Here is a 26,466-nt window from a genome sequence, read left to right as displayed (position 1 = left end):
TCACTCTCCTTCATAAACAAATATCTCTTACAGAACCTAGAGGTGTGTTTGGGGTCGTTGTCACTAAATGCAAACCAGATAGAAGGGCTGCAAAATGTTGTGGTGGTCATACTGGTTAAATGTGCCCTCAATTTTAATGAAATCACCAACAGCGTCACCAGCAAAGCACCTCCACACCATCACACCTCCTCCTCCACGCTCCACAGTCAGAACCACACGTTCAGGATCCGTCCTTCACCTTCTGAACATCGAACAATGACACCGCGGTTATTTTGGACTCAGAACAAGAAAAGTGATCTATTGTCTATTCCTTGTGTTTCTTGGCCCAAACGAGTCTCTTCTGCTTGTTGTTTTTTCGAAGTAATGCCGCAGTTCAACTCTGAAGGCCTGACTCACAGTCTCCTTCATGACAAAATATGTCTGCTACTTAAACTATGAGAAGAATTGATGTAAATCAGTGCTTTCGGTTTCTGGTCATTTGAATAAACGTATCCTGGAGAAGCTCTTGGTCTTTCTGTCCTGGGACGGGCTTCATGAGAGCCTGATTCATGATAGCGTTTGATGGTGTTGGAGACTTCTTGAGATTTTTTTCGTATTGACTGACTTTCATTTCTTAAAGTAATGATGAATCTTTTCTCTTAAATCAACTGTTTCTTGCCATATTATGGATTTGTAAAGCAGTTGTAGCAGCGAGATATGGAGATATTTATAAACACTGTATATAATTACCGTATTTTCCGGACTATAAGCCGCTACTTTTTCCCACGGTTTGAATCCCGCGGTTTAAACAACGAAGCGGCTAATTTATGGATTTTTCCTGGGTTTTTCCCGGTTTCACAAACTTCATGCCAAAAAACTGAGCCCCATAACATTAGACCAATGAAATTGCAGAACGGGTTCAGGTGAACCAATGAAACTCTTTATATTAAATCAGATGCGCTCCCACTGAATCGGGCCGCATCACATCATAAATATGGATGATGTTCCTCTGACGTTTGACCTGCCGCTCACTCGGACTGTCTACAGGAAATGTGAATCATTCGTCACGCTGAAAACAACCGGGCATGAAAACACACTTCACCTGTGTTCTGAGCTGCACGGCATCGGGAGAAAAGATTCACCGATGGTGATTTTTAAACCCACGACGATGCCAAAAGATAAACTCTCGAGAGAAATAGTTGTGAAAGGAAGGAGAAGACGGTGAACAATGACTTTCTTGGTAGCTCCTGTTTAGATACAAGCCGTGTAACAGACACTGTCTTTATTAAAGCCTGTGTAAAGTTCATTAGTTTCAGTGTAGACACCTGCGGCTTATAGACAGGTGCGGCGTATTTATGTTCAAAATAAAAATATTTGTCAAATTCAGTGTGTGCGGCTTATATATGGGTGCGTTTAATAGTCCGGAAATTACGGTATTTAAAATAAATGAAGTGTGAATGTGAAGTTTTATATAAATTTGAAGAACAGAAAGACAAACGGACAATATTCAACATCAGGTTTATTACAGACAAGGTGCAGGTTTACACACACTCGAGTCCACAGCCATCTTCTGCACTCAATTTCCACAACAGAGGATGATGGACACTGACCTTCAGCCACGGGAATAATACGTCATGGCCCCTAATGGGCAGTAAGGGCTCGGATGAATGGCTAGATGGCTGCATGGATGAGCGATCGAGACCCAAAATGTCTTTGTATTTCCAAGATGAATTTTTTTTAATCGCGATTTCATTGGATTTGATCATCGGCATTGAAACGTCAGCTTTGCATCATTAGTTCGACTCGCTAATCTTTTATCTTTTAGGATTTCATCTTTTCGTCCCTAAATGATATGCACATGGAGTTAAACACTTCGCGACAGCCTGAGAGAATTTTGGGGATGCGATGCCAAAAACACGGGACACACGATCACACTGCGGCGTTGATGCGTCTATTGTACAAAACTATGCTACGTTCACGCTATCGTCTAACCTGTTAAAAAAATAAACAGAACAGTAACGGAATTAACATTAACTTCAGAGACGAACCATTTAGACAACGAATCTAGAATGTTCCCTCAACTCACGATCCCTTAATCTCATTTTAAATCTTCTCCCTTCTATATATTTATATTTAGACACTTTAATATAGTTTAGGGAATAGTGCTGGGCACATAAACATCACGTAGACACTTTTTCATTTATCATCATCATAATAATAATAATAATAATAATAATAATAATAATAATAATAGTAATAATAGTAATTTTTCAGTGCAGCTCAGTAGAGCCCCCCCCAGTGGAAGGGAGGTGTAATCTGTGTTAGTAGTACAGTATGCACAAGCGTAGATCAACTTCAGATCAACTTATGTTCTGTAAACCCCATTACGTTGGTCCTCTTTTTTTTTACTTCCTCAACTCCTTCTTCCTCCATCTTTTGGTACTTATTTTACTGGATCTTCTTGGTGTTGTGCTTGGATTTGGTTTTGTTGATGTAAGCCTCGAAGAAGAACTGGCAGAAGAGCACAAAGTAGCTGAGGTACATGAGCGAGGACCAGATGATGTTCTGGAAGTGTGATGGACACTCGTGCCCCTGCTGCATCCACTGGTACACCAGATAATTCACCACGCAGCCCATGAGCATCTGCGTGATCTGAGTGATCGTGATGAACATGGCGTACTTGCGTGACACTCTGAATCCCGCCGCTTTCAGCGCGTAGTACGAGTACATGACGGCGTGAACCAGGTAGTTCATGGTCATGAACCAGCCGCCGCCTGCCACCATGTCTTTATACGAGTACCAGGAGTAGAGCAGCACGGTGATGTGGTGGTACCAGTGCAAGAAGATCAGCTTCTGCTTACGCAGGACGATGAACAAGGTGTCACCTGTGAAAGAGAGAGAAGGACAAGATGTGAGACAGAGGCTACTTCACTGATGAGATCTGCATACTTTAAGTGCTTTTATACATATAAGAAGTGAAATTGTTCTCACATTTTCCAATACTAGACAGTGGAAGGGGCGGAGCTAATGAGGGCCTCGTTTTATACAGTTCTATATTAGTACAAAACCCTAGTGCCTGATATGAGACAGTACAGCTTTACTATCATCCATGTACATGTCATGTATCGCAAAAAATATATGTAAATGACAGAAAATTTGGGAATTATGTAAATTAGGTGATTGTGATTTTCAATTAGGGCATCTTTATGTAAATTAGGGCATTTTATGTACTGTAAATTTAGTAATTTTTTTATCGTAAATTGGGGCATGTTTGTGTAAATTAAGCTCTGAATGTAAATTTGGGCGTGTTTATGTAAATTAGTTGATTATGATCGTGAATGTGATGCATATAAAAATCTTTTTGGTGGGTTTAGGCATGTTAAACAGATTCGAGTAGGCGGGGCTTGTTTTCACACAACTAAAGCAAACAACGGCTTCAAGTCGGACATGACGAACTTATGGATTCATATTATGTAAATTAGGTGATAATTAGTGTATGATCGTAAATGTTGGTGTGTTTAATGTAAAGTAGGATTTGATGGTAAATTTTGGTGTGGTTTTACAAATAAGGTGATTATGATCGTAAATTTGGGCGTGTTTATGTAAATCTGATGTGTATAAAAGTGCACTTAGGTGTGTTTAGGATGTTATATTAGACATAAAGACTAGTAGGTAAGTTAGTTTCCATACAGCTGAAGCAGAAATTAAAGGATTCATTTTATACGTAACGCTCTGTGAAGCCGATAACACATCTGCTTAATCACATAGACGTGACAAAGTCTTAATCTCGGCGTTTTATCTGTATATTCCCAGTAAAACCTGTCACCAGGTAAAAGGCCTGGCAGTGCTTGTAGTTTGCGCAATGCATGAAATGCTAAATGGTTTTGAATGCAAACAGGATCGTAGATAAGATCGATAAAGAGAACGAAATGCCTCTCAAAAGCAAACAGTTCCTCTGAGAAATCTTTTATTGCCATATCATTCAGGTGCCATGTCCTGGCCACCACCTGTATCAGAACCGGTACTGAGTATTGTGTAACCCGACGCGGGATTGAGATTGATGTGGGTTTAAAGTGAGGAGTGCTGAAGAGCTCAATCAGGGCTGGAACACAGCAGCTGGGTTTTATAACGTCTTCAGGAGAAAGGTTTGGTTCTCCTACATGTGTGTGTTTGTGGTGGTTTATTCTCAGTACAGCAGTGACACTGACTATATTCTGTGTCCTTGCTATAATCTTATAATAATAATCTTGGTATAATAGATATAATCTATCAGTTATAACTGTGTTCTTGGAGTTTTAAACACATGAATGTCATTGCTGGATACAGAAGCAGTCCAAAAGTCAATAATCATATGTGACATCCAGTCACAAGCTGATCCTGAAAAAGTCTGCTCCCCTCCATGGGTGCCAATACTTTCAGTCTGATTGAACAGCTGTTCTTATTGATCTTATTTCATGGATAAATTGTGACATGCAGGTATATGGTTTGAAAGAGGCTGATGAAGAGGCTGATGAAGAGGCTGATGAAGAGGCTGATGAAGAAGACTGGGGGGGATTTGGATCATGAAATAATTTCCCCAAACATGTAGGTAAAATAAACACTCTCCTGTTGTTCTTTCACTTGACAGCGTAAACGCATGGTAACCAAAACAAACCCAAGAGCTACACGACTCCAGCGAAATACGATGCACCTAAAACGTGCATCACAATGTAGATCAAGGTCATGACAAGGTCATGGTGCTTAAACGTTAAATTGACTTTAGATGATCAGAAAACCTGCTGATCAGCACAGGAACAGTGCTGGAATTAGTGTAGATACTTGTAGATGTTCTGTCACTCTGACATGTAATGTAGGTGTGTGTGTGTGTGTGTGTGTGTGTGTGTGGGTGTGTGTGCGCTTTTGGTTTCTACATCAATGGATCACTGACATTGAATAAATGTTTAAGCAAAACATGATCCTACAAGTGAGGTGAAGAGCTCTATTTGTTGATGTATATTCTTGCTGACAGACACACACACACACACACACACACACACACACTGTCAGCACTGAGAGTGTTTTACTGAGTGAGACAAATGATCAAATAAACCAGGATAGTTGGACAGTGAGAAGTGTGAGACGTGTGTGAGACGTGTGTGTGTGTGTGTGTGTGTGTGTGTGTGTGTGTGTGAGACAGGTGTACATGTATGCTAATTATGCTCTGTGTAAATGAGGATCGAGCTGTTCTATGTATTTATCAGTACTCTAGGTTTTGTTGGAGACGTGTGTGTGACGTGTGTGTGACGTGTGTGTGACGTGTGCGATGTGGGTGTGTGTGTAAGCGTGAAACAGGTGAACATGTAGGTTAATTATGCTCTGTGTGAATGAGGACCGAGCTGTTCCACGTGTTTATCAGTAGGATTTATTAATGAGACGTGTGTGTGACGTGTAATGTGAGAATGTGGACACGCTGCATTTCTGTACAACAGCTCCCGCGTCTCGTTTTCAGTCTCGTCTTTCTCGTTCGTCTAACCCTAAGAAGCTGCCAAGTTGTCCTCAGAGAAGCGTCAAAGTTTTAATTGAGAGCTATTTTCGAGGAATCAAAATCGTTACCGTTAGCGGGGTTGAGTTGGTTAGCATTTTTTTGTGAGGTAACACGTGAGGTAAAAAGTTACCCGTTAGCATGTTTTACCCAATTAGCATTGGTTTTGTGAGGTAAAACCTTTAGAATAACCTTCACCTGTTAGCATATTTCATCATTTAGCATTTGTCTGAGGTAGTTTCTTTATCAGAATATGAATAGATGTTATCAGTTAGCATGTTTTATTTGGCTAGTGTTAAGGTCTGAGGTGAACACTTTCTTTATCAGAATAGATTCTGAATAAAACCAAACGTTTAACCATTTAGCATTTTTCATCAACGAGCTGTTAGCATTATTGTCTGAAGTTACTCTTCCACCAGAGTGGATCCTAAATGAACTGTTCCCATCATCATTTTTCATAAAGCTGTTGATTTCTGTTAGCATTTTCAGGTGAAACCTTAAATTTTATACTGTTTTTACTACTGCAATTATGAAGCTTTCTGCAAAAAAAGGGATCGTTTCACAAAGCGTTATCTAAAATCAATGAGTGACGATGGACGTTTGGGATTGTTGAAGGCCTCACCGAGCTCCGGCGCTTTACTCAGCACGAAGGCGTACGCCCAGAACTTGCTGACTGGTCCGTTATAGAAACTCTGATCACACACACTCTGCTTCAGGCCTTTACTCATCAGGATGTACGTCATGTAGCTCCCCGTGCGAATAGCGCCGAATATACTGATAAAAAAGAGACAGCAGTGTGTTACTGAGACATCAGCATGCAGAAGTGTTCATCAGAGCATTACAACCCAAACTGAGTTCAAGCTCAAAGAGAGCTTTGGAGAAAAAATCATAAACTAGCAGCTGGACAAATTCTGTTATCGTTTATAGTCCTCTAAAATATAAAACCGTAATTATTAAAAAAAACTGTAATTATTTCTCCACTCTTGTGGTTCACATAGCGATCGAGATGTTTGGGTTTTGTTTCTCACTTTATGTTATACAGGGTGAAATTTTCTGTCATAATATTTACTGAAATTTTCTTTTTGGAAATGTTTTTGCTTATATTCCGTTTTTTTCTACTTCATTTCTTCATCTCTTCAAGTGCTACAGTAATGGTGGTGAAAAGAAAGTGCAATAGCGAGCTAGCTAAGATGAAACTAACAATTATTTGGTATATTTAGCTAATATTATTTGAAATACTGTAATAATGTACTCTGATGAAGTTTGCATCCAGCCCCGCCCATATTTACCCAGCTAGCATTAGCGGTTACCTGAACACGGCGAGTGTTAACGACCAGAGTACCAGAGGTTTCCTCAGTTCGAACTTCTCCCTCTGCTTCATCACATGCCGGCCGCCCAGAATGCAGGCTGCGTAGAGCGCCGAGAACAGGAACGATTTCTTCCTGCACACAGGAACAAACACCAGCTCAGAAATAAAGATCTTCTTTGTGACAGAAAGAAACACATTACATGAAAATAAAACCCTTCAGCATATTTATCTGGAAGTCGAGTCAATTTAACTCAAACTCTACCTGGTGAGATGTTTCACTACTCATCTGTTTCTCAGCTGCTCAGATAAATAGAAGAACATTTTGATCTACCAGATAAAAGTCCAGTTATCATAACTTCTAAACACTGTTAATGTTCAGAAATGTTACTAAAAATAAACAAGTTAATAAACGACAACAAGCAGTTTCATGTTTTTTATTGCTACATTTGCCTCATATTAATAAATGCGAGTTTTTCACAATAAAACCACTAAAGTGTGCAGATTTCATTCTTTCTATTTTTATAATGAAGTCATTTATAATCTGGTGTAATCAGGAGTACAGCACACAGGATTCAGACTTTTTTGCAGTTCATTCCCTCGTTCCTGCATGACTGAGACTCTGTGTTTCACCCAGACTTTGAGTTCATAATAAATCTTGGACTGGAAATGCCACAGTTTGTGTGTTTAGAGTCTGAAAATAGATGAAATGCTGTTTTGAGAGCAAGTTGGAAATATGGCTGCAATCCAACACACTGCTACTTTAAAGACACACACACACACACACACACACACACACACTATTTTAATTCTGGAACTAATTCAGGAACAGGATCGTTTGATTACACGTTATTCTCTTAAACACATCTAATAAAATCACTATGTGTCTGTAGTCTGTATTACAGAATGACTTCATGCTCTTCATCCTTTAAAGGTAATAAACCTGTGCTACTTTCAGAGCTGCTGTTAATGAACATGAAAAAGAAAGCCAGCAGTTATGGAAAGAAGGCAGAAATGAGGACTAAACGATTGAGGTGTTTCAGAGCTGCATGGAGACCAGCGTGTGTGTGTGTGATGTAATCGAGATCTTGGCATCACTGTGTTTCAATCACTTGGTGCCAGAATGTGAAAATCCTGACAGCAGGAATTATGGGAGTAAACTGAAGCAGTCTTTCATGCCAACGTCCTCGTCCCCAAACACTGAGACGTTTCATTCACTCTTTCCAGGAACTACAATGTGTGTTCTGTGGAAAACAATCCCAGGAGAACGTGCGTTTCAGGACTTTGAGCAAAAAGCAGAAAAGGATTGGATCAGTGAATTGAATAAAAGCCTCTGAGGTGCTCGAGCAGATCGTCCAGATCGTCTTTTAACCCCTGATGACTTCAAGGGAAAAGTGAGACAAGGACAATAAAAACATCGCTGTGTGTCTCCGCCTGCTTCATTTCTCAAGTGAAGACAATGATGTTCTTGACCTCCTCTGTCCCTCATAACACTGCCTTTTGTTAAGGAAAAAAAGAAGCGCAGCATTGCAACAGATCTGTGTATGGAGAAGATCTCTCTCTCCTTCACGCCGTCCTGAAGTCATACATGGTGAACGTTAGATAAGAATATTCTCCTATTAACCAGCGAGTTTCACTTCAGAGCATTTTACAGTGATAGAGTTCTGTTTTGGGACGTTTTCTAGTGTCTGTGCCCTGAATTGTGGTGAAAACTGGTGAAGTTTTCAGATGTTTCCTAGTGTTCGCTCGCTATCCTAGGGCTGATAAAATGTCTCCTAATTTAGTTATTAGGTGTTTAGTAACGAAGTGCTGCTTTACACCAGAAACACTGAGTCACTCAGAAGAACACGACTGATGGCACCTGCATTTATAACAACTAGATTCTAACTTATTAATCATTTGACTGTTAATCATTAATATAATATATTTTGTGTCAAAATCGTGATCTACTAAACAGCTCATTCCTTTATGGTACGATAATCAGCAGATATCAGATATTTATTTATCGATCATCAGACGTCTATTTGAAAGTTGGCAGCCTGCAGGATTCTTACCTTCACCACCTTCTTCCTTATGATCAATTTCCTGTTCTGATCTCAACAAATCTGAGCAAAATACTGAGTAGCACCAATCAGAAGCCACATTTTTATGATGTCATCGTGTAGAACTTCTATTTTAAAACTCTAATACAAAACACTAAAGTATTTCCACACAAAAACTGAAGCCGTTTTAACCAACGATTTCAATGTAAATGATGAAAATCCTATTTTATATTTGAAATGAGTATTATAAATACAGCTGTTTGAGATATTAGCGAAGGAGGTTTAGCTTGTTAGCTTTATTGCCTAGTAATTATTTTTGGACATTTTTAGTATAAGCTGTTGCACACTAGGATGAATTTTTAATTCTTAGCATCCTGGTTCTGCTGTTAGCTTTGTTTTGGGACAGTTCTGCTGTTAGCTTTGTTTTGGGACAGTTCTGTTGTTAGCTTTGTTTTGGGACAGTTCTGTTGTTAGCTTTGTTTTGGGACAGTTCTGTTGTTAGCTTTGTTTTAGGACAGTTCTGTTGTTAGCTTTGTTTTAGGACAGTTCTGTTGTTAGCTTTGTTTTGGGACAGTTCTGTTGTTAGCTTTGTTTTGGGACAGTTCTGTTGTTAGCTTTGTTTTAGGACAGTTCTGTTGTTAGCTTTGTTTTAGGACAGTTCTGTTGTTAGCTTTGTTTTGGGACAGTTCTGTTGTTAGCTTTGTTTTGGGACAGTTCTGTTGTTACCTTTGTTTTAGGACAGTTCTGTTGTTAGCTTTGTTTTAGGACAGTTCTGTTGTTAGCTTTGTTTTAGGACAGTTCTGTTGTTAGCGAGCTAGCACTGATTTGGGACGTTTTCTAATAATACATTGTTAAATAATAGTAACATTTATATTAAATATTGTTTAAATATGGAATAAAAACAGATCCAGTATATGGACGTGTGTGTCGTGTCCTTGGAATGTGTGTATGATCATAACTAAAGAACAGTGTGTCTTTTCACACGTCTCTCCTGATAGATTCCACAGCATGAGGACTTCACACCGTCCTGAGACGGGGGGACGAGGGGTAAAGAGTCTGCAGCGAGACACTTCTGCTTGCTGAATTCAGTCCTGAGGGCTGCATGTTTTTCTCTGGGGTTCATCCACGTACATAAAAACTAAATATATGTTTTACAAAATAAATAAAACATTTATAGATCACATTTTTAAGTGATTCTGAAAAAGGGGCGTGGCTTGATAAAAAAAAAAAAAAAAAACAGTTTTGTCATGTGAATAAATAATGTGATTTTTTACTGCTTTTTTTCTCTTCTTTTATGATTATTCCTGCATTTCGTTGCCGTCTGTTTAAGTTGAGCAAACCCTGAGCAGACGGTGGATAACGATGACTCCACCTTCAATGACGAACATCTGGAACAAAGCCTTAGGCTTTTTCACTCAAACTGCATCTCAGGTTAATTTAAAAAGCAAACAATGTGCACGAGGCACAAAATAATCCACAGGATAAATCCGCTGGCAGTTTGAGAAAAGCGGCGTTAGCAGAACGAGCTCTGTGAACAGCTGGCGTGGTTTTAGTGAACGCAGCACAATGACGGGAAAAAGGGCAGGAAATCAGCACACGTGCCTCCAGGGTTCGTTTTCGCTGACGATCTGATCATCTCGAGAACCTCGTAATCCTGCTCTGTATAGCACCATGTTACAGATCGTTACCCACAGCGACCTTGAAATATGACGTGATGTGTAAAGCACTGAGTGTGAGTGAGTGTGTGTGTGTGTGTGTGTGTGTGTGTGTGTGATTGTGTGTGAGTCTGTGTGAGAGTGTGTGTGTTTGAGTGTGTGTTTAAATGTGTGTGTGTGTGTGTGAGTATAATAGTGTGTGTGTGAGTATGAGTATAAGTGTGTGTGTGCGAGTGTGTGAGTGTGTATGCTGAAGCTGAATCTGAAGATGATGATGCTTTATGAAGAGGAAAAGAATAAAATGGCCGTGTTTAACTCTGTTCCTTCTCAAGCTGCTGAATTCAGGCACAAAACAAGGCGACTGATGAAATGAGTGCATTCCTGGGTTTCTTCTCTCTGAGGGAAATTAACGATGGAATTTGTGTTGATATTTCAATACAAATCAAATCGACCAAAAAAACACTCCAGCTGAGAATCTCTCAACGTCATTATGATATCTGTGCTGAGTGAGAAGAAGCTCAGTGGTTAAGGTGCTGGAGTACTGATCACCAAGCTGCCAGTCTTGGGCCCCTGAGCAAGGCCCTTAACCCTCTGAGCTCCAGGGCCGCTGTATCATGGCTGACCTGCGCTCTGACCCCAGCTTCCTAACGAGCTGTGATATGTGAATTTCACTGTGCTGTAACTTGCATGTGACAAATAAAAACTCGTATATTCCATTCTTATGAGGCAAAATATCTGATCGATTGTGTCGATTTACACCGACTTCGATTTACGGCTTCTTCTCTGGCTGATGCTGGGATTTAGAAATCAGGGCAGATGATGGCTGATATATGATCTTTTTTAGGCCGGTTTTCATTTTTTCTCTTTCAGAAAGATCAAATCTAACGGTTAATTAATTACACATGATACAATTAAACATTTATTAGACAACACAAACCTGAACGCTGACTGCACCCCAGGAACCTCCTCACCTTCACACCTCCATCAGCACCTGACTTTACTAACACCCTGGTAGCTGAATCTAGTGGAACATCTTCCCACAAATGTGGAGCTCATTCTACGGGCAAATGGGGACTGGATGTTCAAAAAGCATATACCAATCATATGGTCTGAAGTGTAAAAGGAGACCAAGATGGTGGCGCGCACACACTGCGAGGCTCAGCGTCTCTCTGTTTGAAGACCGTAAACAGAAACGAGGAGAACTTCAGGCAGAGCGAAGGCTGAACTCATATCATCCAAAGCTTCCTAGTATTTTTTCACAAATGTTCAGTCGCTGTCGAACAAACTGGATGAACTCAGATTGATTACGGACTGCAACATCATGGTCTTCTCGGAAACTTGGCTCAACATCGGCATCCCAAACAGCGTGATGGAGCTGCAGGAGCGCAGCAGTTTCAGGGCTGATAGAGCAGCAGCATGCACGGCTAAGAGCAGAGGAGGAGGATTATGCGTTTCTGTAAACATGGTGCACTGTCTCTGTTTCTTCTCACTGCTCTGCTGATCATGAATACCTGATCATTAAGTGCAGACCCTTTTTATTTGCCACGTGAGTTCACGTGTTGTGGTGATAACAGTGAATGGCCCCCCAGATGCTAAAGCTAGCACAGCCATGAAAGATCTGAGCTCTGCTATCAACAAACTGCGTCCTGATGGAGCCTTTATCCTCGCTTAAGATCTGCTCTGCCGAGAATCCAGCATGTGTCCTGTTTAACCAGAGGACACAAAACCCTGGATGATGTATATAATCTAATCTAATCTAATCTAATCTAATCTGATCTAATATTTTTCTCTCAATATACACAATAAAGGCCACACGCAACAAAATACAAGTGACGTGATACAAGTCCTTTAACCTGTCCAGCTACTGTTAAGCTCACGTCAAGCTGTAAACGTGTTCTGCTGGACTTGTTGTGTTTTGCATTGTTTCTGAGACTAACCTTTAAAACTGACGCTACACATTTAAAAAATCACTAACAAAAAATTTTTCACTAATTTCACTAAATCACTAATTTAAAAATCTCAAATAAAATGCTCTCAAAACTCTACAAAAATCTCAATAAATCTCCAAATTCTACATGTCGTCTATCAGAATTTCATTTGCTACTCATGTTTCCATCAACTTTCTGCTGATGTTCAGAGGGTAACCCATGCTGAAGAACCCACGTGTCTGAGCTTTGTTCAGGGTTTATTAGAGCCAGCACCAACTTTTTCCAGCATTCTGCACTTCACTATCTTTTCTGCAGTAGAAGTATCTGGTTCCTCACACACATAAGTGAGCCTCAAGTGCTCATGACTTCGGCACCAGTTCACCTTCCTTGGTCACCTTTTGGTAGGTTCTAACCCCTGCATACCATAAACACCCCACAAGATCTGCAGTTTAGGAGATGCTCTGTCGCAGTCATCTAAACATCTTGGACTTGGACCTTGTCTAAGTGATTCAGATCCTTAGGACTGAATATATTTCCAGTTTTGGTGCCTAATAAATTCCACCCCTCAGTAAAGAGATGATCAGTGCTACTCACTTCACCTCGATAGCTGTTGGTGGACACCTCAGAACTGCAGCTGGACTCCTGTCAGAGCTGCAGTCAGAACATTAATCAAGACCTCTTTGTAAAATCGAAACGCTGTTCAGCGTGGCATTTTCTGGGAATGATACGATCTTTAGAATGCTCTATGTTAGTGATTTGACAGCTGTTGGCTTTGTTCGGAGAAGGTTTTCAGAAGATCTCGAGTGAATGGGCTGAGCTCAACAGCTGTGCGTTCAGGTCTGTCAAAGACAGCTTTAGATCTCTATTTTCACCCTTGAGTCAGGAACATCCAGGAGCAGGGCTGTTACTCTGACATGTAAATCTGAGATATAAACTCAGAATATGATGCATCAGATGAGATACCAGCTTGTGTGAACTCTGTTTGATCAAACATCACATTCTGATGATCTGAGAGTGATTTCTGTAAACCATGCATGAACTTTTCTTGTCCTGTGTCATCTGATAACTGATCTGATAACACAAATAGGTGATGAGAGGATTTAAACACCTCAGTGAAGTCGCATGATGAGCAAAGCCTTTTTTAAAACTTGTGAAGCAGCATTCTGCAGATAGAAACTCACTCCTGTTCTCCACAACACATCACCACACCAGACCTTGTGGAGGCATGCGGCCTATTCTTCAATGCAAAGAAAAAAAATGGTTGACGTGTCTTTTGCATCGTAGGCAAATTCTCCCTGCACAATGTGAGTTTCCAGCCAGCCAGTGCAATAATTCAGTTTTATTATTAGACAAACAACAACGGAATGAAAGATCTGTATTTTCCGGCTGTGACCCCAAACACGAACAGAGATACCAGCCTCAGAGAGAGAGACCAGCCTCAGAGAGAGAGAGACACTAGTCTCAGAGAGAGAGAGAGAGAGAGACACCAGCCTCAGAGAGAAACACCAGCCTCAGAGAGAAAGATACCAGCCTTAGAGAAAGACACCAGCCTTAGAGTGAGAGAGACACCAGCCTCAGAGCGAGAGAGACACCAGCCTCAATGAGAAACACCAGCCTCAGAGAAAGATACCAGCCTTAGAGAAAGACACCAGCCTTAGAGTGAGAGAGACACCAGCCTCAGAGCGAGAGAGACACCAGCCTCAATGAGAAACACCAGCCTCAGAGAGAAAGATACCAGCCTTAGAGAACGACACCAGCCTTAGAGTGAGAGAGACACCAGCCTCAATGAGAAACACCAGCCTCAGAGAGAGACACCAGCCTCAGGGAGAAAGATACCAGCCTCAGAGAGAGACACCAAGCAGAGATGAGCAGAAGGGTTGCCGAACAGTGACCGAGTGGCGTCGGGTGGGCGCAAAGAAAAGGCGTGTCGGTCCGTGAGGAAACTCAGGCGGGCGCTAAAGAGAGAAAGCGTGCTGATCCACAAGTGAGACAGGTGGACGTAAAGATGGAAAGGCGTCCCGGACCAGGAGTGTGTGGGTGAACACTCAATTTAGGTTGAGCTGGAAACTGAGAAAAATCTAATATTGTCACCTGCGAAAATCTAGTTTTAAACTTTAACAAGCACTGAAGTTACAGAAGAAAACAAACTTCTCCCTATCATGCAATTAAACAGGAAAAAATCTAAATGTGCCCATGCTTTGAAAAGCTACGGTCTTCTAAGGAGCTCAGTGAGGTAATAGCTAACCAAGATTTCCACACATCAATAACTGATCTGGAATTGGTTTTATTATTAACACTGATTAAAGTTCCAGACAACGTTCTGAGAAAGCAGGAATCCAAACAACTTTCGAGGGTAGGGCAGATCTTACTCAACTATCTTACATTCCATCAAAACAGTTATTTCGAGTTGAAGGACTTCCTGGAACAGTATTTCCAAATAAATGCCGTACCTTGTTTTTATCTGACACGAGGCACTAGATTTTCAGAACACTTGTATATGATTTCAACTTCAGGAATTCATAACTCGTCTTAAATAAACTTCATGTTAAATAGCTCAACCTGTCACACTGGTATAGTGGCTGTTAAAAAAAACAAATTGCACCTACACGACATGACATACATATTATTAATACTTTAACAGGATTAGGAAACTACATACACACCAGATGAATGTTGAGTTCTTACTTTCCAACATCAGAGTTTTTCAACAACAGGTTTATATTAATGCACTGATTCTACTGCGTTATTGTTTCTATAGTAACAGCTGCCTTGTAAGTAGGACACGCCGCATGATATAAAATTAGAAAAATACGTTTTAACAAAGAAAACCATATGACAGTTTATGAGACGTTACGAAACATTTACATACGCTTTATAAAGAGTCTCAATTCTTTCTCACAGTATTGGTGATGTTTCCAAAGCAAGAAAACGTCTTCAGCATGGAGGAGACTGATCTCTGATTTCTATATACAAACTACATGCAAGAAAGAAAGCAAGAAAGCAAGAAAGAAAGAAAGAAAGAAAGAAAGAAAGAAAGATATAAATCCAGCATTAACAGGAACTAACTTGTCTCATGGATGTTTCACAACACTTATCTATAACTCTTAATATTGTGAGGGTAACGACTGGATCCTCACGCTGAAATACGTGGAATAACACGTTCAGGACCATGTGGTTATAACTGGTTTCACATCGTGCCATATTAAACCCCTGAATGTAGCATGGGTCATTTTTATGTTCGATTGTCTGTCAGATGGTATCATGTGATTAATAATACAGATTCAGGGACGTTTTTGACGTCACAAAATACGTTTAATGACCGTAAAGTCTGGAAATGATAGGTTATTAGAGGATGCAGTGGTCACCAGAAAGTTGACTGGGTGTTTAGTTATTATGGTACGTTAAGAGACGAATGGTTGTTAAACGTGTGCTGAGAAAATTATGGCTCGAATCGAGACGTATATACAGTACAGACCAAAAGTTTGGACACACCTTCTCATTTAAAGAGTTTTCTTTATTTTCATGACTATGAAAATTGTAGAGTCACACTGAAGGCATCAAGGGCTATCTGACCAAGAAGGAGAGTGATGGGGTGCTGCGCCAGATGACCTGGCCTCCACAGTCACCGGACCTGAACCCAATCGAGATGGTTTATGGGTGAGCTGGACCGCAGAGTGAAGGCAAAAGGGCCAACAAGTGCCAAGCATCTCTCGGGGAACTCCTTCAAGACTGTTGGAAGACCATTTCAGGTGACTACCTCTTGAAGCTCATCAAGAGAATGCCAAGAGTGTGCAAAGCAGTAATCAAAGCAAAAGGTGGCTACTTTGAAGAACCTAGAATGACGTTTTTTAGTTGTTTCACACTTTTTTGTTATGTATATAATTCCATATATAATTCCACATGTGTTCATTCATAGTTTTGATGCCTTCAGTGTGAATCTACAATTTACATAGTCATGAAAATAAAGAAAACTCTTTGAATGAGAAGGTGTGTCCAAACTTTTGGTCTGTACTGTATATTATATAGTCAGACTCGTGTGGACGAGCGATAAAGTAAACGTTAGATGTTTCAGATGGTTGGTGAAAATGGCCTTCGTAATGCTGATGTGTGAAAATGTTTCCAAGCAATTTTTGGTATTTTACTAACAAAATGTAGCAACAGACTCCAAAACAAAACCTCACAGTGATCCAAAATACACTGTTTAACCATTAAACCGTTATAACGTTCATATTCACACACATAGAAACACAAACAGACGCTACACTGAGGATCTGCTTCAGGTTTCCGGCATCTCCAGGCGGCATCTTGCCACACGGCAACGGCGCGAGCTTCACGAACGCGATTGGTCAACAGCCCTGACAGCAGACATCACACGACGACTCTGATTGGTCCGTTTTAACGCGCTTCGGGCCGCTTCTCCACGTGGGAGAAGCGTATAAAAAATGACAATAACGTGCAATAGGAGTCGTCTGCATTCCGGACGTTCCCGCCCCGCCTCGCTCTCTGATAGGACGCGGCAGATTCGCGCCGGTGCCGCGCCGTCCAATCACAGCAGGCGCTCGCGAATCAGAAGCAGCCAGCCAATCACATCGCCGGAAAGTGGGATCGACGCCCTGCATTTCCGGAAGTAATCACACGAATAAATGAACAATGCCGAGAAAAGGGAGATTTTTTGATCAAATGATTGAGTTTTATTTATTATTTGTGCTTTTTGAACATTTGGATGAGATTCAGAATAAAATATAATCATGTGGATGAGTGTAATCTGTTCACGTGATCTTAATATCTTAATAAGGTTTAATAATGCTGACAGGGAGGAGGATCCAGAATAAAACTCTTATTTAGAGGTTATAAAAGTATTATAATGTAAATTATTCCGTTTTCTAATTCCTACACCATCCCCAGAACCTCCTCATGTTCTTCTCTAGACTCCAGACAAATATCGAATAGTCACATAAGATGTGATGATCAGACATCTGACTTTATTCACCAACACTTCACAAGGTCATTTTATAGCGTTCCTGGTGATGTGGGTCCATGAGGTGAAGCTGAACCTGAGGACACATTCATCCTGGTCTGATGCAGAATCCAGACAATCGGACAGAAATGTTAAATAAACTAAAAGATATATAGACACATGCATGTAGGTGGTAGTGAAATCTCATCTAATCTAATCTAATCTAATCCGGGTGGAAATCCAATGGCAGGACAAAGGAAGTGATGCAACGCTTTGAAATGAGATTACTGATGTTCTCAAGGGTAATGGGGTTCCGTTCACGTCAAGGAGATGGACCTTCATCCCAGGCTTTTTTTTAATACTTACCGTGGTCCTACATGAAGCAGAAATATGGTGGAAAACAGACCATGCACTAATGTCTGGTGGATCTCTGTGACAGGGTGTGATTAATACGAGAACCGCAGAACCCTGGGATCTGATACATTCCCCTGATCTTCATCCTCCATTCATCAGCAGGATGGAGAATATTTCCATTTCTCGGTATAACGCATGGACATTTTGCACTCACCAGTTCTCCTGCATCCATCGGATCGCTTCATCCTCGTTGAACTGCCTCTCAAATTCGTACTCTTGTAGCGCGAGCACCGACATGATCCCTGCGCGCGACACACACACACACACACGCACACACACACCACTTCCGCCTTTATATCGTCTTTACAGTGGATCTCTCTGTCTCTCTCTCTCTCTCTCTCTCCCCTTTTCTCTCTGTCTCTCTCTCTCTCTCTCTCTCCCTTTTCTCTCTCTCCCTTTCTCGCTCTCTCTCTCTCTCACTCTCTCCCTTTTCTCTGTGTGTGTGTGTCTCTCTCTCTCTCTCTCTCTCTCCCTTTTCTCTCTCTCTCTCTCTCTCTCTCTCTCTCCCTTTTCTCTGTGTGTCTCTCTCTCTCTCTCTCTCTCTCCTTTTTCTCTCTGTGTGTGTGTGTCTCTCTCTCTCTCTCTCTCCTTTTATCTCTGTGTGTCTCTCTCTCTCTCTCTCTCTCTCTCTGTCTCTCTCTCTCTATCTCTCTCTGTGTCTCTCTCTCTCTCTCTCTCTCTCTCTCTCTCTCTCCGCGTGTGTGTTCACTTGTTCTGCGATGTCAGACCGGTATGAAGTGTGTGTGTGTGTGTGTGTGTGTGTGTACGCCCTCTCTGGTTATGCTGTAACGCTTCCTCTCTGCAGGCTTCACCAGTCTTTGGCTCATATTGATCCTGATGGATCCTTCCAGATTTTCGGACGCTCGTGCGACATATAGATCGATGGAACGATAAAACCGATCGATCGCTTTGCGATACTGGTGCCATCAAATAGTGCATTTCGTTATTTCTCACCGTTTCTTAATTCCATCCTTCCCTTAAAGAAGCCTGAAACTGCTTTACAACGAATCTCTGATATATCTAAATTGTTTACGTTTATCCTGATTAAATTACATAATATGCAAATTAGATTTGGTGCCGGTGGGCGTGTCTGGAGGTGCGGATTATGACATTGCCATGACAACTGCAATCTATCTGCAGTCCAATAGTAACTCTGAATTATGGTATGGTCACTGTACTGGAGACCGTTATCATTGAGTGGTGCAACTGAACTGAAATGCGATTCAAGTTCGATTCGATTCAACACAATGCAATGGAAAAAATACGATGCTATGCAATTTAATATGGTCCATATTGACCTTCTGACTTTTAACACATGGCCCTTTCACATAAAGGCCTTCACAGTGCAAAGAAAAAGATACGTATAAAATATTAAATAAAACCAGACGTTCTTTTCCTGTTCTGTGTCCAGGAAGGTGCAGCTCTACCTCTGCCATGTTAATCTCTATTCTCTATATCACAACACTTGGTTTATTCAACATCGAGAAGTGAAACTCATACTTTATCCACAGCAGATGATCCTTCTCTCTCTACACTCTCACAACTCCTGCACAAACTGTTCTTTCCTGCGATTTCAAATCACTTTTCTCATTATATTACCTCCAGATCTTAGTTAAAGTTGTAGCACGTCATTCATAACCTCAATTTTTACTCCCTACATATAAATAAATGCTGTTATGAAAATGCAAATATGTTCAAAATGATGCATCGCGATACAAAAGCAAACTTCTATCAGATGCACGTTTTTTAAATCGGCTTTAAAATGAATTTTTTGAAGCGACACAATTAACTTTCTAGCTGAATATTTGCATATTTTAATATTTTCATGACAAATTAGCTTCAGCTATTCCAGTTACAGGCCTCCCTGCTTTATTCATGACTTGGCTATTAAACCACTATAGATATTTATCTTTAGCTGAGATGGTATGAGTGAAGACTGTTGACTATTGAATCACTTTATTAGTGAAGATGTTTGCAGAAAAAAGTTGATCCTGTCAGGATGATACTCGAGGGTTTTAGCTAAACACCTCGTAAAGTCTATCTACACGCTGTTTGTTAGTAAAGTGGCATGTAATCACAATGTAGGGACGTCTGTTCCTGGAGGAACAAGAGTTTGTTATGTGGTAATGCAGCAGATTGTCAAATTCCAGTCGAGGAAACGATTGTGTTTGTGTGTTGTGTGGAATTATAATAGCACAGCCCCATTCATATACTCAAATATCACAATCACATCAACATAAAATATAATACATCACGTATCAAACCTTGTTTTCATTATGTTCATAATTTTGCTAAATTCACAGAATATCGGAGGAGATCACATAATAAATCAGGAGTTTATTAAATACTTTATTCTGATCATTTCTCCATCCAGATTATTAACCGTAACTTGTGTTGAAACAGTACTAAAGTACACACTACACGCCGATGTTTTACGTCACTGAAAATATTCTGGTTATGAAATTGTCTCTGATAAAGCAGCAGTATCAGTAAATCAGTAAATCAGTCCTCCAGCGTTGCACACAACACTGAGATCCACAATTACATCAGGACACCAGCACATGGCAGCTACAATCACATTACACAATCATTTATTTACACAAACGCTGAAAGTGGGACCCTGAAGGTATCTGTTACAGCAGAAAAGCAGGAGAACAGGTTGAAGTTTATCTCAGGATTTTCACAGAATTTCTTTTTTTTTTTATATATTTGTGAAATAATTATTAAAAAGTCATTTTAAGGCAAATAATAATGAATGAATGAATGAATAAATGAATGAATTGGTCTTTGAGCTTGAATGAATTTAATAAAAATGTGTGTGAAATAAATGTACATTAATTTATTTATTTATCAACTAACAACTAATTTATAAACAAACCATAATCCAACATCTTTGGCTCCAAAGTCTTGCAGTTTTCTCTTCATCCATCAGTGCTACTTAAAAGAAAGGACAGAAGCATGTGATTTTGTGAGAAGAAAGAGAAGAATGAAGTGGGTGTGGTTGGTTCTGTTCTGTTGTATGCAGAAGGTGTGCAGAATAAATCAGAAGAACATTCAACTGTCGTAACGCTTCATAGAAATCATTGAACACACAAATTAGCGATGTGAGCTAACTGTACCAGCCACGTTTCCTCAACAAAATCTCCATCGCTGTCTGTTACTTCATAATAAACTTTGTTTTTCTTCATATTTTCTCTTTTTGGCTTTTTTGAAGCAACACAGTTAACTTGCTAGCTGAATATTTGCATATTTAAATATTTTAATGACAGGTTTAGCTTCAGCTATTGCAGTTACAGGCCTCCCTGCTGTAAAGATCGCTAATTTTTAAAAAAATTATTATTGCATTTCTTTTTTCATTCAAAAGTTATTTTTTAAAATGGAGAGAATATAATACCACCATGTCTAACCATCTGAACAAAGTCACTGACTGAGAGAAATGGGGATTACTCATCACTCTCAAGACGAAACCACCACCACCGTGCTTCACGAAACCACCACCACCGTGCTTACAGACTACTTTTTTGTAACCCCACCTAGACTTTGTCTGATTAACTGTTCAAACATCAAGCCCAGCTTTGTGGAATGTCCAAGCTGTGGTTGTCCTGTGCACAGATTCTCCATTTGATCTCAAATGTTCACACTTGCAGTCTTCCCTGACTGATCCCCTCTTTACACAGTGACTGATCTTCCATTTCTGGTCCCTTTCGAGCGATCGTTAGGATTGAGGAGTGCCAATACTTTGTGCAGAGCAACAGATCTAATACAAAAGTTTATTGGAAGTTGGACCTGATCAAATCCCAGCATGTTGCTCATAACCTGGAAGCTCTAAGTGTGTGGCAATGCAGCAGATTGTCCAGACATCCAGCAGCACTGTGATGCAATAAGCAAATGAAGCCGGTTACATCACTGGGACGTGGCCTGTAAATTCTTTATCTCCTCTTATGCACCAGGCTGTCTGCTAAAAATAAAGTCCATCAACACTGATCTCATTATCGCAGCCATAGCTTGTGTCGCTGCTTTAAACGGCGTTCGTGCTGGGCTGATGTATTACTACTGGATATTGAAATGTGAAATGCTAACGCTAATAACAGACCGGGGCATGTGGTGCTGCTTCAAACACGAACGATGCCGAGAAAATAAATGTTGTGCGGAAAAAATTCACGACATCACCATCACCAGACATAAATCCATTAAACAGAAACACATCGTCAATAAACACAAGTATGGAAATGATACACAACCCCTAAAAAAAGACTTTCATAATGAACGTGTTTATAGCTAATGGTTTCTACTGCGTTTTCTGATACAGCCAGATGTTTGTGTAGTGTGTATGGAAGGAGTCTCCAGTGTCAGCTCTTTGTAACACTCAGAGGTAAATCTGTAACCTCAGTAATTTCTTGATAACACAACAAGCTGTGTTTTTTCTACTATTAACCTCGAGAGAGAATAAAGAGAGACTGGCGATAGAAAGACTGTTTATAGCTGCTCTAATGTAAGTGACAAGCGGAAATAGACATGCTGTTAAGGGATGGTTTATAACTGTTTATTGCTGCTACAGCTGCTGCGTTACCTGCCATTTCTCATTCCTTATTAATTATAACTGTAATTAGAGCTACACTATACGCACAAAAGAATTGAGATACTGTATATTGTTAAGGATAAATGTATTGGCACTAAACTTTAAGCTCTAAAGCTGCTTTGGGAAAATGTTGATTGTTTAAATCACTATACAAATAAAACTGCATTGAACTGAACCTGATTTTCCAGCCAGAAGTGGTTCTTCTAACTGCTATCTGTTTGCTCAAAATTGGAGGTACACAATTGTGTAGGATGTGTTTGGAAAGTAAAGACTAAATAGCGATAACCTTCATGGCAAATTGATTTAGTAACCATGTGGAAAACACATTCAAAACACTTTGCTGCAGCCAGAATTTTCCTGATGTTTATTATTTTTTGGGGTGAAAAAGTTTCTGAATGTCTGTTCATTATAGTTTCATCTTTGTTAAGTTTATCAGCTGTTCACTGATGAAGACTTTAATGCAAAAATGTTCATGGTGATTGCAACCTGAAACCACATTTTTATTTAATTCTAACTGACCTGAAAGCTGAAGGTTGAACTGAGTTTGTGTAGTGTTTGTGTAGCGTTAGGGAGACAATTGTGTTTGTGTGTTGTGTGGAATTAGAATAGCACAGCCCCATTCATATACTCAAATATCACAATTACATCAACATAAAATATAATACATCACGTATCAAACCTTGTTTTCATTATGTTCATAATTTTGCTAAATTCACAGAATATCGGAGGAGATCACATAATAAATCAGGAGTTTATTAAATACTTTATTCTGATCAGTTCTCCATCCAGATTATTAACCGTAACTTGTGTTGAAACAGTACTAAAGTACACACTACACGCCGATGTTTTACGTCACTGAAAATATTCTGGTTATGAAATTGTCTCTGATAAAGCAGCAGTATCAGTAAATCAGTAAATCAGTCCTCCAGCGTTGCACACAACACTGAGATCCACAATTACATCAGGACACCAGAACATGGCAGCTACAATCACATTACACAATCATTTATTTACACAAACGCTGAAAGTGGGACCCTGAAGGTATCTGTTACAGCAGAAAAGCAGGAGAACAGGTTGAAGTTTATCTCAGGATTTTCACAGAATTTCTTTTTTTTTATATATTTGTGAAATAATTATTAAAAAGTCATTTTAAGGCAAATAATAATGAATGAATGAATGAATAAATAAATGAATGAATTGGTGTTTTTATGTAAAAACATGGTGTTCTTGCTCAAAAGTTCCTGCACTTTTAACTCATTTAATTTAACATTTACTTTTGAACTTTTTATTATTGATCATGAATCTGTGCATTATAAATACATCCTGCTTTATTTACCATCAACCAGAACAGAAACGTTCAGAGTGAATAATCCTTCATTAATGTCCAACATTAACATCTGAGTTCACTAATAAACCCTCGTCTTTGTGCTTTAATGAATTTAATCTCACAATAAAAATGTGTGTGAAATAAATGTACATTTATTTATTTATTTATTTATTTATTTATTTATTTATTTATTTATTTATTTATCAACTTACAACTAATTTATACACAAACCATAATCCAACATCTTTGGCTCCAAAGTCTTGCAGTTTTCTCTTCATCCATCAGTGCTACTTAAAAGAAAGGACAGAAGCATGTGATTTTGTGAGAAGAAAGAGAAGAATGAAGTGGGTGTGGTTGGTTCTGTTCTGTTGTATGCAGAAGGTGTGCAGAATAAATCAGAAGAACATTCAACTGTCGTAACGCTTCATAGAAATCATTGAACACACATTATGCACCTCTATAAATAGATTTCTGTAAAGGGGGTGTGGGGGATTAAAGTGTGTTTGAGAAAAATGTAACCATGGAGACGTTTCAGGACTTAATTAGTTACGTTAATTAGAAATTAATTGATAAAAGACTATTAATTAATAAAAACCTGACTTTCTCAGCCATATGTGTTTTTTCTCACAAGAACATAATTTTACAGGATGTCTTTGGATGCTGCATTGAACCAGGAGACCCATGAAGAGCTGCTTTACATGAGTTGGAAGTTTGTGGAAGATCTCCTGTATAGAGCTCCAAACCTACTGAAGACCTTTGGGACGAATGTGAATGTTGACTGCACCCCAGGAACCTCCTCACCTTCTCACCTTCTCACCGTCATCAGTTCCTGACTTTACTGACACACTCATGTCTGAATGAGCACAAATCTTCACAAAATCTAGTAGAACATTTATCTAGAAGAATGAAGGTTATTTTAACAGCAAATGGAGACTAAATGTGGAATGAGATGTTCAGAAGGAAGCACATAGTGATCTTATGCTCAGGTGACAAACTTTTGGCCATGTAGTGTAGTGAAGTTTTAAAAGTCAGTAGTTTGATGTTTTATGGGGGGGTTTGGGTTTCTCTTCATTTATATACAACATTATTATATTTTTTTAAAGTCATAAAGTTTTAACACCTGAGTTTTTTTTGTTTCTCAGTTGAGATCTAACAGTTTCGATCCTGTTGAGATCCTTCACCTGCAGCTCAAACATTCATACATGTTTCTCTGATTCCTGTGTAAAGCTGTGTTTTTCCCTCACCAACTCCCTGAGGTGTGACATTCAACAGTGAGTTTACTGTTCCGTCTGGTTGATCCAGTCTGAGGGGTTTAAACTGAAATACTCCGAGTGTTCGGGGTTCCATGGAGCTCATACATTTGCTTCGTGACAACACGAGTGCTGTGATGTGGCTAGAAAACAGGAATGTTCAAACACACTTTCTGCAAACACTGTTCATGTTCTGGGCATGTCTCATGTTGGACAGTAAGAAAGTAAATGTATTTATTATTGTGTTTGTCATTTTTTCACGTATTTGTACTTTACTGAAGTATTCGGGGAGATTTTTACTGAAACTTCACGACATTTTAAACTCAAATATTTGAAATTTGAATATTTTAATATTTTTTACTCGACTACATTTAGTGAAATTTTAATTTACGAGGATAAAAACGTAACTGGTGAAACACGCAGGAGTCACCAATCAGGATCGAGCGCACGCTCTGTTTTACACGTGTTCTGATCGGCGCTTGGTGAATCTACTGATCACCAACATACAGTTCAGCATCAGTTCAACATCAAGCAGAACATTTACAGAGGAATAAATGATGAAGAAACTCCAGACTCGAACTCACCACCACACACGTGACCTCATTTACATGATTTTTTTGAAGTAGTTGAAAAGGTTTTGGGTTCATGATCATTATAATAATTAATCAGTGTTTGAGTCTTTGATATCATTCTATTAATAGATCAGTGTGCTGAGAGTCACATTCGAGTCTTTACACAGAAACTGAGGTGATTAAGTGAAGAATCTTGTGATAAAAATGATCACAGGAACATTAGAGTTATAATAAATCACTACTTTGGATAATGAAGTACATTTGAAGGTAAAAACGTTTGTATTTTTACTCACGTGAAAGTTTAAAGTGACTTTTACTTTTACTGGAGTCACGTTTTACTGAGTGTCTCTACTGTAATTTATGGTTTGTGTTCTTCGTCCATCACCAGTCTCACAACCATTTTAGAGCCCATTACTTCATTACAAGTGTGTGTAAGAAAATGCTTAAAAATATATCAGTTTTTGGTCTGAAATACATTCTAATACATTCCTTAATTACTAACTGAGTTGGATTAGTAATTGAGTTGGATTAGTAATTGAGTTGGATTAGTAATTGAGTTGGATTATTAATTGAGTTGGATTAGTAATTGAGTTGGATTACTAATTGAGTTGGATTAGTAACTGAGTTGGATTAGTAATTGAGTTGGATTAGTAATTGAGTTGGATTGGTAATTGAGTTGGATTGGTAATTGAGTTGGATTAGTAATTGAGTTGGATTAGTAATTGAGTTGGATTGGTAATTGAGTTGGATTAGTAATTGAGTTGGATTGGTAATTGAGTTGGATTAGTAATTGAGTTGGATTAGTAATTGAGTTGGATTATTAATTGAGTTGGATTAGTAATTGAGTTGGATTACTAATTGAGTTGGATTAGTAACTGAGTTGGATTAGTAACTGAGTTGGATTAGTAACTGAGTTGGATTAGTAACTGAGTTGGA

The 26,466-nt window shown here is 39.4% G+C and overlaps 1 protein-coding gene across 1 annotated transcript; it reads right to left on the bottom strand.

Annotated features, from left to right (window-relative positions):
* Nucleotides 1-1,480: 1,480 nt before the first annotated feature.
* Nucleotides 1,481-18,177, bottom strand: elovl6 (ELOVL fatty acid elongase 6). The gene is made up of 4 exons (XM_046850037.1): nt 17,957-18,177; nt 6,811-6,942; nt 6,123-6,274; nt 1,481-2,864 (listed from the first exon to the last, which is right to left on the bottom strand). The coding sequence occupies exons 1-4, from the start codon at nt 18,037-18,039 to the stop codon at nt 2,428-2,430; spliced, it is 804 nt and encodes a 267-aa protein (XP_046705993.1). The 5' UTR covers nt 18,040-18,177; the 3' UTR covers nt 1,481-2,427.
* Between the last annotated feature and the right edge of the window lie 8,289 nt (nt 18,178-26,466).

This window comes from Silurus meridionalis, chromosome 5, assembly GCF_014805685.1.
Source record: "Silurus meridionalis isolate SWU-2019-XX chromosome 5, ASM1480568v1, whole genome shotgun sequence".
Taxonomy (NCBI): domain Eukaryota; kingdom Metazoa; phylum Chordata; class Actinopteri; order Siluriformes; family Siluridae; genus Silurus; species Silurus meridionalis.
The sequence above is the reverse complement of the archived record's forward strand: the minus strand, read 5'-3'. Positions and strand labels throughout refer to the sequence as shown.

Bases quoted from the DNA above. Each gene is read 5' to 3' on its own strand.
- elovl6 (XM_046850037.1), bottom strand. From the start codon at position 18,039: ATGTCGGTGCTCGCGCTACAAGAGTACGAATTTGAGAGGCAGTTCAAC. The intron at 6,943-17,956 runs GTGAGTGCAAAA...TCCTGTGTGCAG, and splicing joins CGATGGATGCAGGAGAACTG to GAAGAAATCGTTCCTGTTCT. The intron at 6,275-6,810 runs GTAACCGCTAAT...CTTTTTTATCAG, and splicing joins TTAACACTCGCCGTGTTCAG to TATATTCGGCGCTATTCGCA.